The sequence below is a fragment of the Mesitornis unicolor genome, unplaced genomic scaffold (genome assembly GCF_000695765.1).
Source record: "Mesitornis unicolor isolate BGI_N332 unplaced genomic scaffold, ASM69576v1 scaffold16499, whole genome shotgun sequence".
Taxonomy (NCBI): Eukaryota; Metazoa; Chordata; class Aves; order Mesitornithiformes; family Mesitornithidae; genus Mesitornis; species Mesitornis unicolor.
The window spans coordinates 28819-43914 of NW_010208161.1; the positions used below are offsets into that span (position 1 = coordinate 28819).

The following is a 15096-nucleotide window of genomic DNA, read 5'->3' on the forward strand; positions in this document are numbered from 1 at the left end:
CTTTCTACTCCTCTAAGCACTGTTTTATTTCGAAACATCCCTACAAAACCTATGGGGAAATAGCATAAAATGTCACAATAGCGCAGTCATCCAATTGTACAGTCCTTTAAAACAGTAATTTTAAGTGCTATAGAATAAGATCTACACAATTAAAAACTGAGTGACAAGAACTAGCTATGAGTAAAAGTCAGTTCATAGCTTAGCATCCTAAGGTAATTTTTAAAATAAATATCCAATGCAGAGTCAGTCACCTAACTAATGTATTCACTGAAAGCAGGGACACCACTCACTATATTGTGTATGAGCCCATAGGCTCTTAAGGAGCTGAAGATTTTTTACAGAATTCAAGACATTTATCATCATTAATCTTACTGTTCTACCATGGCCAAATAATGACTATTAATATGAACCTTCTGTTTTCATACTCAGTACTAGTTCCACAAGTCCACGCTGTTTATTCAATACTCTTGAATATGAGGATGTGCAATAGTCTAAATAGAGCATCCTAGCACAGGTTGCGGGCCTTTTTTTCCTTTTTCTCTTTTAAGCTTTTTGGTTTGCTCCACTTCAGCTGGGACAGTACCACCAGGAAGCCATTCAAAATAATTCACATTTAAGTAGCGCAGTGACTGCCAGTCAGATACATTGCATGTAATGCACCTTCCAGTTGCAAAGTTGTGTAGATTAATGGTGTACTACAGAAAAAAGTTCTGCTAGGGGAACAAACTAACTGTAGTACATGTGTAAGAAATGGCTGATTGACAGCTTCCCCATCATGAGAAGCTACAGCTCCATCAGATGCTGTAGACAGCAATAAAAGCCAGCTGAATTGGCCACTAGAAGCACAGGATAACAGGATGGGTTATATTAGTGCTGTGGTGACAAACTACAAAGCTAAAGTTTGAGAGACAGAAAAATCCAAGTATTTTGCTTTTAATAAACCTGGAAAATGGTCAATAAAATATACCCTAAAAATGCACATTTTAACAAACATACCTCAATTTAAAGGAATAAAAATTAGAAGTTTCACTTGTTTTCTGTTATTTACTCCTTCCATTATTCCATTGAAATGCACAAGTATCATTGGCAACATATGTAGCCAAGTACCAAAATACAGAATTCTCTTTGGAATAGTACAGAATACTTTTCAAATGTCTCTTTTCACGGTTAAAGTACTTTAAACCTTAGATTGAGAACAAGGAACTAAAGTTTTAAATGGCTTCATTAGAGACCTCTTTTAATCACAGATAATATCAAAATTAATATCGTGTTTCTCCCCAACAAAACTTGCACTTTAAATATTCCTTCCTATCACCAATTGGTGTCTTAGCCCATAACACAAAGGGAAATAGCTGTAATTTTAAATACATTATATGTAGGAACAAACATGCACTTACCAAGTGAACATAAGGCACAAAGTATCCAAACAGTGCAGCTGGGATCCCAAAAGCCCAGATTCGGTAACTGAGAACTTTGAAAACAGAGAAATTGCAAATCTTTTTGTCAGGAGGAAATCTGAACTTTCCCTTTTTTCCTCCCTCCTTGTCTTTGGTGTTGGAAACAAGGGGTTTGTATGTGAAGCCAGCCAGGAACAGAACAAACATAAGGATGCAGAGGACCCGCAGGGTGTTGTACAGGCCGACAGAGTCGAGGGAGACTCTCAAGACGAAGGGCAGGGACACAGTGAACAAGCTGCTGCCTGCGGTGACAATGCCATTCACCAGCCCAAGGCGCTTCTTGAAGTAGTGCCCAAGAATGACCAGGGATGGCTGGTATGCAAAGGAGCAGCCGCAGGCAAATACGATCCCGTAGGTGAAATATAGAGGCTCAATGGTGCTAGAGAGTAAGAAAAGAGAAAAAAAATCATTACTGTTTTGTACAACACTTATGTTTGCATTCACCTACCATATGCAAGACAGTTTTTCAATGAAGTGACATATTGACAGAAGTGAGTTAAGAGTTTGTACTTCTAGTTGAAATACCCTCACTGTCAGCTTAATTCAGCAATTATTTCACTTTCTTCCACTGAAAATTTCATAGAATTCACTGAACAGATAAAAAAGCAAAATTCTATTTATTATAATTTCAGACAAAAAGAAAGTTTTAAAAATCATTGTCAAGGTGAATTAACCCATTGTAAACCATTGCTGGCATTTTGTTTTGTTTTTTCCTTTTCCAAAGAAGACTATATTGCTTTGATTTATACATTTCTTCACTGTGCTATCAAATGTGATACTGAATATTCCTCCTGAACCCAGAAAAATCAAGTATTTACATAGTTTATTATGAAAATACAATAGCAAAAGGAATAAACATGATTAATAATGAAAAATGAAACATAAAAATACTGTTTACCAAGTTTTGGTATTATAACACATTATTAACAAGTGATAGACTTTTTAGCTATTAATTTTTCAGACAAGCAATCCCCTTTTTATTGGATATTCCAAATTCAGTGTTTTGATCCAGATATGGATATGCCAAGAAAGAAACAGGAAAGAAACATGAATAAAGAATGAAACATTTCAGCTTATATTAAAGGAGGATCTTCATCACAAGGTTCTGCCCCATCACCATCTGCTATATAAACCGAAGTGAAGCAGAGCCATTGCATTAGATGACAGGCAGACACGTGACAGTAACAGGTACTTGTGCAGGAAATCTTAACAGTATGAATTCACAGTGTTGGTATAATTAATTTAGTATTACAGAACTAATAAGGAAACATTTTTTACATTTAGCTGAAGGAGGCAATGTTTGAAAAGTGTTTTCATATGAGAATTCTGAGGTGGCACATGATGTTTGGGCTTTTTTTTAATACTGTGTTTTCAATGAATGCTAACACCTATCAGCTAACACCTGCTTTTAAAGCTGTTATAGAAAACCATTTATCCTGTTAGCCAATACATTGACTTTTTTTAAGGAGCACAAATGCTTTATGTAGTTCTTTTCATCACAGGGTATAACCTGCCAGCATCCCTCTATACTAAACCATACTCCACAAGCTTCCCATGCAAGTACAGAAAATTTTGAAAAATAGTATTTGACTGAAAGGTCTGACATTAGGAACTCTGGTTCTGCCTATTGTTGTGAAAAAGGATATTTGCCTACTGTAATATTGTTGTTTTCTACATTAAACTTTCAATTTCTAAAACTGATTAAGCACAAGGAAAGCCAGCAGAAACAACATACGGGGGAAGACTGATTACCTTTATCAATGGAAAATAACCAGGAAAACTAAGAGTTACAAAATGAAGCAGGAACATAATACAGTAGGGACAGAGAACTTCTGCTTCCATCTGTAGCTTCACTCAGAGCCTGCAGCATGACATACATAGTAAAGTATTTTTCTGCATTACAAATACTCTTACAGCTCAGCCTTCTAGGACATAAAATTTATATTAAGAAATCAGTATGTAGCAAAAGCAGTCAATCATATTTACATTTATCTATTGTACAATATTTTACTATTAGAACATTGACTTCTATATCTGAACTATACTCCCTTAACTGATAACTTTACAGGCATAAATCGTTTTAGTGTAAGTAACAATGAAACACTAAGAATGCACATTGACATGGCACGTACTCTAACAAGAAATCACCTCTCAAAGTGCTCCTCAAATTCTAAAACAAAATTCAAATAAGCCAAAATATTTTTAAAACCTTTTCAAAATAAATTCCTTTCGCATGCTTCTTCTGTGCCCTTGTTCCATTGGATATCAGGGTAACGCAAGTATGAATGCATTTTGTTCATAAGAATAAAACATCTTTATCAAGAGGTTTAATTTGTAACTGTAGAATGGTTTGAGTTGGCAAGAACATTAAAGATTATCCAATCGTTCCAACACCTGCCATGGGCAGGGACACCTCCCACCAGACCAGGTTGCCCAAAGCCCTGTCCAACCTGGCCTTGAACACTTCCAGGGAGGGGGCATCCACAACTTCCCTGGGCAACCTGTGCCAGTGCCTCACCACCCTCACAGTACAGAATTTCTTCCTAATGCGTAATCTAAATCTACCCCCTTCCACTTTAAAGCCATTGCCCTTTGTCATTTCACTACATGCCCTGGTAAAAAAAATCTGAATATGCTTTCATAAGCAAATCCAAAACTAAGAGAAAACTCAAATGAAAGCACAGGTTCTCAGACAGTTCAGACTGCTTGAGACCTTTTATTCCTCAGTCTCAGAGACTGGTTTAGTATTCCATCACTTAACACACTACTGGGAAACAAGGAGGATGAAAGACTTTTCCAATGTGCCTTCTTTTAGTTTTTACTTCACTTGTGGTAACAAGCCTGTTAAAACATCCCAGGAAGTGGGGTTTTGGTTTGTTTGCTTTAATAAAATGAATTAAGCAAAATATATGCACTTGGATTAACCAAAAAAGTAAAACAAAAATCAGAAACATGATGAAGTAACAAGAAAACAAAGCTGTCTTTTTCCCATAAATGTAAGTTATTCCGAGAATAAATAAAAACACCAGCCTCTGTACCTAAGACAGAACTATGTCTTCTCTTCCTGTAAAGCTGTGGACATGCTTTCACATTAGGGATATATGCTCAACCTAGACATAAGAGCTCTGGGCACAGTGCCACGCATCATGGATGTCCACCTACCCAGAACACAGCTCACATCATTCTGGTTCAGAGTGCAGGCATACAAAACACTTTCACAAGCCTGTCTGCATAATTTTTGTCTTTGTAGGAAACTCTTCTGAATTTTGCTTTTGGATGTTCCTGTATTTATTCTGCTAAGGGTGGGGGGGGGGGAAAGCAGGCCGAGATCTAGAGGTAATGGTGGCCTGTTTTCCTGCTACTTCTTACTCTATTTTCACTAACCAATTTCTGCTGATGACTATAGAATAAGTGAGTCAATTCCCTGTTGGACAGAGCATGATCAACAAGTCAGCCGCTCTTGAACTTCTTAGGATTTATGCTGCAAAGCATACAGAAATGTACAAAGTGAAGTGTAATCTGGAAAAAAAAAAACCACTCAACTAATGTTCAGGTTTTTTCAAACCCACAAGAAAGAACTGTGATTTTCTTAATAAATCAAATAAGCCCTAAATATATGTCATTATACAAAGGTTTTCACTATCTGTGTTTTGCAATTGGACCAGTAAGAATAGAAGAAAACATCAGGTTTTATTAGAATATTAACAACTTTCTGGAGGTCCTACTGCATATTTATCAACATTAAAACAAGGTTTTAAAAGCTAATTGTGAGGACAGGGCAGGGAAGGAAGACACAGTGCTTATGTACCTGTTAAAACACAGCACACATCAGGCAGACATACAGCAAGTTTATCCAGGACAATGGTGTTTATCTTACAGTATTAATCTCACTGTTGATACATTTATACATAGTGGTTCCTGTTAAACAGGGAGTGTTGTATGAAGTTATAGTATATTTTTAAAATTACTTTGGAAGTTGAAAGTATCACTTAGAGTTTTCACAAGTCATAGACAGAGAGACAAAACCAAAACCAAGGTTTCTACTCCAACACATAATACAAAGTAGCATTATTTCTTCATACTCTGTTGACAGGACAGTATTACCTCTGCACCATAAAACTGGTTAAATACTTTGAACATAAAGAAAATAATTTTTTACCTTACAAAAGAACTTGAAAGGAGTCCAGCAAACCCTACTGCAGCTCCAATAACAGCTACTTTTCGACAACCAAACAGGTCTGTGAATATACTGACTATTGGAGAGCAGAAGAAGACCATTCCCATAGAAAGAGAGCTCACCCATGCTGCAAAATAGAAAAAGACAGTGTTTTAGAAGACCAAGTGATGTAAGCCTTCAGCCAGTATTTGTTTCAGTTCAGCAACATAAAGTCTTCATTAACAGTTGTGTAACTGGGTAACTATTTAAAAAATATTTAATACATTTTAAAATATATTTCCCTAACATGGTAAACAAAATAGCCCAACCAATGTTCATTATCAACTGATTTAGACTTTATCAGCTTAAGGAGTACAATTAGTGACAGAAGTTATTACTACTATTACTTTAAAAAAAATATTCCTCCAGTAACTTAGTATTCTAACTGATGACTAGGCCCTTAAAGATAACCTTGGAGGCTCCAGATCCATTCTGACATCAACTAGCACATTTCACTTTAATTCTAGACTTTAATGACCTTAAACAGCTAGGCTTGCTGAAAAAATTAACGCATTTTTAACTTAATTACACAGATCATAATGTTCATACCGAACATTAATAATGAGTAAACAAACAACAGCAGGCTTTTATTGTGAAATATACGCATTAGGAATACGATTTTACTTTAGACTAAAAGAACTTCAGCTAGTACAGCCATTTCCATACATAATGGAAAAATATCACTACATCTGATACTGCTCCAGCTTTACCAGCACTGTTAAAACCATACTTTGTTTATAAATGACTCTTTAGATCATTAAGATTCAGTTCAGGTGAGTACAATAAAGTTTCAGCCACAAATGTGGTTTTTATTACAAGTGTACCAAAAATGTCTTCAAATAACTTAAGTAGCAGAGAACTTGATTCATTTTAAATTAAGTCAACTTTCTGCTTCATTTCATACAGGTGTTCAGAACCACATCATTTACCTGCTATCGCCTAATCTTTCTTTCAAACATGCATTACTGATGTTACACCCAACAGTTCTCCCAGGGCATGAAGGTAAATCAAACTGCTGTAGCACAACAGTTACAACAACTTTATTCAGGTGGGTAAATGTCCCCATATAGTTGGAAAAAACAAACAAAAAAACCACCTGGCCTAAACAGGTAGTGGAAAAACCTGCTCATGCAAGATGCACTAGAAAAAACAATATTTTAACTTCTTTTCGTATTGTATGGAAGATGAAAGAACTCTTTCAACCTGAAATGGATTTAAATCCATGTAACCCGAATTCTTTACAACATCTTTCCTAAAGATACAGTTAGAGAAACAATTGTGGTTCAGTGAGTGGCAAATAAAATGATCTGGGGAAAAAAAATAACAAAGTGACCTAATGAAGAATATTTGCAAGTCTAACTACCAGTAGCAAGGCTCAGGAGTAGTGTTGTTAAAGCGTCAATGAGCCCTACACACTGGTGAAGACCCCATTGTGCAAAGCACTAATGAAAACAGAGCAAAACAAAGCAGCAAACAAAAAATTTTCTTCAAAGAGTCTTCATGTAAATGAAAGACAAAAGAGAACAGATGGCCAGAGAAAAATAGAAATGAGAGTGCAAGAAATAAAACCTTTCTTTTAGGGCAAACAATGATCTCAATGATCCATGACCTTACTGTTTGGGGCAGGAGAGGATGTTACTGGGGTTTTTTGAGCACATGATAAATGTTGTGGAGTTTCAAGGCACAATCTGAAGAAGAGGGAGATACTTTTATGGTATTTCTTGGGTATGACTGACTCCGACAATGTAGCCCTGCCAACCTTGCACCTCTACAGCAGCAACACGAGCAGTATAAAGGGAGAGCACAAGAGACCAGAAAGAACAAGGCCCTGCAACAAGACTCGTATCATAAGATTCGCTGTGGTGTTGAAGGTACCAAGGAGTGGTAGAGCCTCCTGCCAGCCTTCCTGCCTAGGTATGAGAAGACACCAAGTACTGGACAAGCCCAGAAATTACTGGTTATGAGAATCCAATCTCACATGGACAGGTACACGTACCCCATTCATGGGGACAAACAGGTAAAGAAATTGGCCAACAGAAGCAGAGTTTAAGTAGCTTGCATAAAGTAATACTAAATTAGTTCAGAGCCACAGCTACAAGTTCAGCAGTCCTAGTTTCCAGTTAGCACAGGCTGTGATTCAATTAGCATTCTCCTTAGTGAAATCTAAGGGTTTGCAGTAATTTTTAATGGCTTATACAGCTCATAATAATTGGAATATAAAAGCCTGAAGTGAAAACATTCAGCTCAAATTACACTGTTAACAACATGCTGACTTTGTCTCTTCGTGCTTCCAGGTACTAGTGAAAGAAATACGCCTTTCTTATCACTTGCTTCTCTCCTTTGTTACAGCAATGACAGGCTAAGCTTAAAAGCAAGGTTCCCACTGGTTTTTCTACACAACAGACAGTTAAGAGGAAGAAAAATGGCCTTATCTTAGGCGCTTCAGAAAGACACTGATTAAACTGCAGAAGTGAATGCCCAGCTTTACCACTTACCTACCTAATGGAAACTGGAGCTCTATAAACCACAACTTTAAGTTAACACAAGGCTCGTGTCCTACAGAAGTGTAACTTAGAGATGATGATGGCATATCTTGTATTAACAGCTTTAGTACTTAATGAAAAGACTATTCTCGAAGTTTAACTTCACATGTATGTGTAGTTCAAGAAAATTTACTGTATTCATCCTTTGTAAAGAAACCTAATACCAAAAAGAATTAAGATATAAACAGAACAGCACATCTGTAAATCATTAATTTCCTTAAGGCAAATAATTTTTGCTGCAATATCTTGATCCTATGAAGAAACTGTTGGCTATAAAATATATTCAATAGATCCAAGTAATTTTCAGTTTCACTTTGCTCAAGTAAGTTTTCAAGCATTCTTATACTTTTTCACTCAGTATGAAAAAGGTACAATGAATCATCTTCCACATTTTTAAATAGAAATTACAACACCTATCCCAAATAAGTAATATGAGAAGTTACACATGCAGCTTGCCAGAATAATGAGAGCTCTCTGGAGCAGTTATTACATATTAATTAAAACATTTCTTCTCCAGGCTATTGGCCGCTTTCCTGGCCACAAGCTGGCTATATTCCAGAGCTGCTAATTCAGATACTAATACAGCACCTAATTGCTACATGTAACTGCATTCATATTCATACACAAGGTATTCTGATTGCCATCGAAGAAAGGCTATTCCTACTCGAGGACTTAAACCTTCCTTAAGGCACTGGAAGTTAAGAATCAGCTCCTCAAAACATGTAATAGCAGAATAACCAATTCCCAAGCTTCTCTGGAAGATGGAACAGAAGTTACCTTTAAGATAAAAATATCAGACTTGAGACACTATTGGTAGCATCTATACCAAAACGTCTGTTTCTGTGCCATTTAAACACATAATAAAGTTTGGGCATTTTGTAATCTATTATAATAAAGAGGTATTCCAAAATGAAAAGTCACAGCTACGTATTTTCTTACCAGTTCACTACAAATGCATATACTTCAGCTATAATCTGAGTATACGTTCTCATATTTCTTCAATTATTTCTCTGTTCAAAGGTCTATGGCAATGAAACTGTATCACATACTCCACAAATAGGATGCTGTTTTACAAGTTTGAAAAAATCAGCCTTTATTTAAAATGTCTTTTGTGTTCAGCTATAAAAATAGTATCTAATATCTGAGCATTCACAAAATCATTCCCATAGTCACACCTAGATGACATCATATATTTTTCTACCAAACTATGAACCAAGCTCTTAAATGTTTTAATTCATTCTTTCAACTCAAGGACTTATAACCGAAAAGCAAGCACTAATACCGTACCACATTGAAATATTTTATTGTTCCTAAACTTAAATAAAGGCCACTCATCCATGGCATTCCTCTTTGCAATCAATTTTCTATGCATTACAATAAGAATTGTATAATTTTTATCCTTACAAAAGTCTTTCAAGTGGTTGGCTTAACACCCTTCAGTCTTTAATGAACCTCAAGAATTTTTTTTTATAGTATCTTTCCCTGAGATTTTTCTGGTTGAGCCAGGGAACAAAAAGCTGCTGCTGGGAAGACAAGTGATATGAGGCAAGTGAAGAGAAGAATATTTAAAGTGAGGATTCAAAACTCAACTCAAAAATATTTTGTTTTACCACATTAGAAAAATCGGATACTTGTATTTGTGTAGCTCAAACCAAGACAGCAGTAAAGTTACAGTTCACTGGATAGCTTGCAGAATGATCTGTTTGGCACTACACATACTAAGACAGAAGCGCAGGCTGGAAAGTGAGAGGGAGCTTTGTACATTTAATATAACAGATTTTCATGTGCAAAGACCTACAGCTACACTGCTAAGCGCTTGCAAAACAGACTGGCCCAACATGCCCTACACCAGTACTCACTGGTCAGGCAGCCTTCCTAAAAAATCAGTTCTCCCATCATCTCATTATTTAACCCACTACAGTAGTTCAGGCCATGCTAGGCTGCCAGCACTTAAGTACAAACTATAATGATGCTGGATAATGAGAAATTCTCACAATAACTCATAATGAGCAGAAAGTACAGAATCAGAGAAACTGCTGCAGTCAATCCCTTGATTTAGAGGATGGCAATAATACTTCAAACTGAAAGGGTATTAAATTCTTCTTGTTTTGTGGAAAGTACTCTACAAGCAGATTTCTAAGAAAGAAATTACTTTAAAATATTGTGTAAAATAAACAATATAGGACAAGTTATATGAATGGCAGATGTTTAGACATGTTTCATTATCTCACACTGAAAAGGTTTGTGCAGAAGTAATCTGTTACAATAAAATCATAATGCAAAGTTAATACAACTGCTTAAATAATGGCACTTAACTTCTGAAAGCTCAACTTTAATAACATCTAGGAGGGTTCTCCATGTATTTTATAAAAATACTTGGAGAAAATGGAAGGACAATTAAAATCGTCATTCTTCCACGATGTTATTAGTTATGATTTATGCAAGAGTAAGGAAGCCAGTATGTACTTTCCCAGCTTCAAACCATTAACAGCTGAGGGACTTTCTAAACCAGGTTTTTTTGTTTTTTTTTCCTACTGAACAAGTTTGGACATTACCTTTTTTTCAGTGTATTTATCAGTATTCTGGCAATTGCTCCCCCATGAACCGCCATCCTCTCCTGGAACACTTCCAGATTTTCAGCATCCATAGCATCTCACAGCAAACTACTCTATAACTCAACTATGGGCTGTGAGAAGGGTTCCACTTCTATTGTGGCCATTTACAGACAAGGATATTCTCTTCAGCAGAGCAGAAAATTGGCTTCCACAAGAAGATTTGTTATGAGTGCAGCTCAGGAGTTTGAAAGATCTTGTTTTGGAGGAGACAGAAGTAGTTGTTCAAAGGTATTTCTGGAGTTAGTTTGCTCATCTCCAGCTAGTATTAATAATTCCTTGCCTACATAATCACATTTATATAGCATTTATTTTTAAGAACAAGAGAATTCCAATAATGTGTAGATCAAAGCCTGGTTTAGCCCGGTGTCCCGTTTCTGACCACCACAAAACACTTTGACAGAGAACATGTGAATATGGGCCATCATCCTGCATTTTTTCCCCCTAGCTATGTCCTCCCAACAGCCAGGAATCAGCAGCTTTGAGATTCTTCACGAACATTCAGTTCTATCAACATTACTTTGGCTTTACTACATTTTACTGTAATTAGTTGCAAATGTGCTCAGGCATCAGCAACACATTAAAAAATAAACTCCCCGTTGTTTTGAACCTCCTCATACTATTTCTCTGTTGTAAGAAATACGAATTAATCATCCCTGTTAAACTTCCTCTTGCAACCTATGATTTTATATGCCTTTATCAGATTTGTTCATGCTAGTTTCTTCTCCAAAATGAAGCATCTTTTTGACTTTGTCTTTGTATAGGAGATATACTTTTCCTTCTTTCCTCTTTACACAGAGTCTAAATGTTTGAGACAGTAGTCAGAACTGCATAGAGTATTTAATATGGGACAAGCAGTAAGTTTCTGTGCTAACATAACTTCCCCCACCCCATTCTCTATCTTCTAATAATCTTTCCTTTCTTTTTATTAAAAAAAAGTACTGCAGCTGCTTCAGAGTAAAGATGTTTTGAGAACTATCCACAACCTCATTTTCCTGCTAATGGTAACGATGATGTAGAGGCCATTTTTTTCAGCATGTACTTGGATTTTATTTCTCCCTATGAGACATCTACACTGAATTTAATCTTCCATATTAATAACTCCGCAATAACACAAGAACTCAAGTCTAATGGTCAGCCACTGACATGCTCACATATGAGGGCAGGCTACAAAGTTTCAATTTGTTCAGCCTGCAGCTGAGAAGACCAGCAGCTCAAAAGGAATCCAGTTTGTACCTCCAGACATTGAATGGGTGATTACTACAGAATATAGAGTTCATCTCTTTTCAGTGGTGCACAGTGACAGTACAAAACCCCACTGAAACGGCAGTAAAAGATATTCCAATTAGTTATGAGACAACTTTTCACCATGAAGGCAGTCAAACACCAGAATGCATGGTCCAGAAAAGCAGTGGAATTGCCATGCCTGGATATATTGAAAACTTGACTGGACAAGGCTATGAACAACCTGATCTAACTCACAAGTTCAATGTATTTTTTAACTTGGACCTGCCTTGAGGGAGGGATGTCAGACTAGATAAGCAGGGTCTCTTCCAATTCAAGTTATTCTAAGACACGAATTTATGGAAGAACATCATTCTAAATCCCTGCATCTTGAAAAACTGGATTCTGAAGATCAAGTTAAATATTAGCAGTTCTTCAGAAAAAAAATTAAAATGTTGCCAATATTAGGCTGACCACCAATCCCTTGTTTGTGAATCTTAGAAATATGTAAACACTTCTTCAGGTAAGAAACAAAAAGTAGAACTAAGCCATACAATTAAAATCCTTTCCACCTTTAGGAAATGGTAAGGAGTTGAGTTCAAGGCATCCTTGAATTCTTAAGCCAAAGAGATCCTTACAAGTAGATCTCATGAAAGCTACTGTTAGCATTATAGATGTAAGCTTCATTGCTTAGAACTACTGTATCTCCCTCCTAGCAATGCACTCGCTCCGTCAATATTGTTTTATTCTTGTTGCCTGTGCCCAGAAGCACTGGGTTACCCTTTGCCTCAGGCAGTACAGACACATCCTCTTCCATCTATTGCCGATTTTTCATTCTCTAGGGAAAAGCTAGTTATTTCCAAAAGAGGGACTTGTTCAACAGATGTTAGGGTAACCAACTGAGCAACAGAACCATTCGACCCAGCAAGTACCAGAATACCCTCCCATGCCCACAGAAAGCCTCTGTAGGTCAGGCTCCTGGAAACTGCCAACCCTATTTTTATCCAGCCTATCCCTACCCAAAGACAATGCCTTGTGCTGCATGCCCTGCCTACACACCTGGGAATGGAAAAAACATTTCAGTGACTGCTCAGTAGCTTCTCATGAATTCTGAAGAATTTCAGTAGTTCTGGGTGAAAAAAAGGGAGAGCAACTGAGTTTCCACACAGCTGTTCCCATTAGTGAGCAAACCGCAGATCACAGAGCAGTACATCAGCAAAAGAGGAAAGCTGATGTTGAAATGCATGGATTGACACATTTAGAACTCCTAGTGCCAAAAAAGTGCCCTGCTTGCTCTATTCAGAAGAGATCTGCTGAGCCCATTACAGAAAGCATGCATTTAAGGACTAAAAATAAATTTATGACATAATGCTACCACAGGAAGTATCCTATACTCTGAACTCGGGTCACACGACTACAGCTTTCAGTTTGATTATGTCCAAGTGTATAGACTGCAGATGTCTGAGCTAGGCTCTCCTTTAAGCAATACTATTAAGAAAGTTTCCCAATTAAAGTGAAAATTCTAAAATATTTTGGACAAAGAATTTACTGCATGGAAATATAATGTTTTTTTGACACCAAAGCTATCTTGAACAGGCCTTAAGAATCAGAATTATCTATAAAGGATCTAATCAGATTTCTGCAACACACTCAAAGAGATCATGGCCAATACACAAGCATTTATGAATCAGGGACTAGTAGAAGTATCCAACAGAAATACAAAACATTGTCTCTTCCCCACACTTTTTTTCTTGTTCCTGAGGAACAAGTCTTGTCTTGAATAACCTTACTATTGAAAGATACTGGTAGCTATGAGTCAGAAACCAAGAACTATGTCTGACCCACTGGATCCAAATAAAGAGATCTTTGAACAGACACTCTGTTTCCATGAAAGGGTGACCTTTGTTTTCAGCAGACCTTAAGTCATTATCACAGTCTGTATTAGTTTATTCTGAATGAAGAGGTTGAACTCACAGACTACACAAATAGCTGTAAACTTTCCTGCACTAATGCACAGCATCTCTTCATGGTGCTACTGAAGGTCTGTATGTGCCATTTCGATCTTGATGCAACAAGGTAGAAAGGAGCATAAACTTGCCAGTATGTTGTGAAATCAGCAAAATAAGCTCATGTAGGAGGGGGTAAGAAGCAAAAGCAAACATGATATAAAGTCAGAAGAGACGACGATTTCTTCTGAGGCTTTATACACCACAAGTCTTTTCTGACATGATGTGTGATAGATGAATGATCAAGTGTCAGAAGAGATTCGTGTAGATCCATAATCCAGTGACCCTCCCCAAGCTTGTCATTTACAAAAGTAGGACTAGAAGAGTTTCACTCTCTGCCTCCGTAAGTAATACAAGATCATAATTTCTACTGAGACCAAGTCCTTGTAAGCATAAGCAGCAGGAAAACACAAGTCAGAAAAATGGGTATTCACGCACTGACAGAACATCCTGTATCACTGAAACTAGCTGATTACTCAGCTACCATCTAATTTACACTGACTATAACAACACAGGCTTAGGCAGAGTTTGGAGCTTTTTTGCTTGTTGGTTCCCCCTTTAACAAATCAACTGAACAGGTAGCAATGGTGCATTCAAAGCATGGCAAATTGGTCATGACATTTTCTTCACACCTTAAGGCACAGAACAGGAACCTGAAACAGTTAAAGATGTTCTTGCAGGCAAACAACTTTTACTACTAGAGAAACTGCAGATCTTCTATGTAGTTTAAAAAGTTAAGAGGAAAATAAATGCTCAAGTTAGTAAAAGCTAAAACAAAAGCTCAAAAGTAGTAAGTGCACTGTTAGGCAAAATACTGCAGGTAGAGATTGTAAGTATTAAGCCTTCAGAAACTTTTAAAGGAATGCTGAAGTCAATCATTAACAGAAAAACACGTGCATTTGGATTTCATGGCAAATTGAGCTTGACCTTTGACACTTAATAAAGTCTAAAAATGCTGTGGTAGAAAGAATAAACAAGGAACAAATCGATAAGAAATGGCTGTAACCACTTGTTTTTCCTTTTAGAAGTCATACAAGA

General features: G+C 36.8%; 1 protein-coding gene across 1 annotated transcript in view; it reads right to left on the minus strand.

Annotated features, from left to right (window-relative positions):
- SLC16A10 (solute carrier family 16 (aromatic amino acid transporter), member 10) overlaps window positions 1-5761 on the minus strand; it is a gene marked incomplete at its 5' end in the record, with an annotated part of 30172 nt that extends 24411 nt beyond the window's left edge. The window contains 2 exons of the mRNA XM_010192404.1: window positions 1398-1836; window positions 5617-5761. Coding sequence (XP_010190706.1) covers window positions 1398-1836; window positions 5617-5761 — 584 coding nt within the window. The remainder of the gene's footprint in view (window positions 1-1397; window positions 1837-5616) is intronic.
- Between the last annotated feature and the right edge of the window lie 9335 nt (window positions 5762-15096).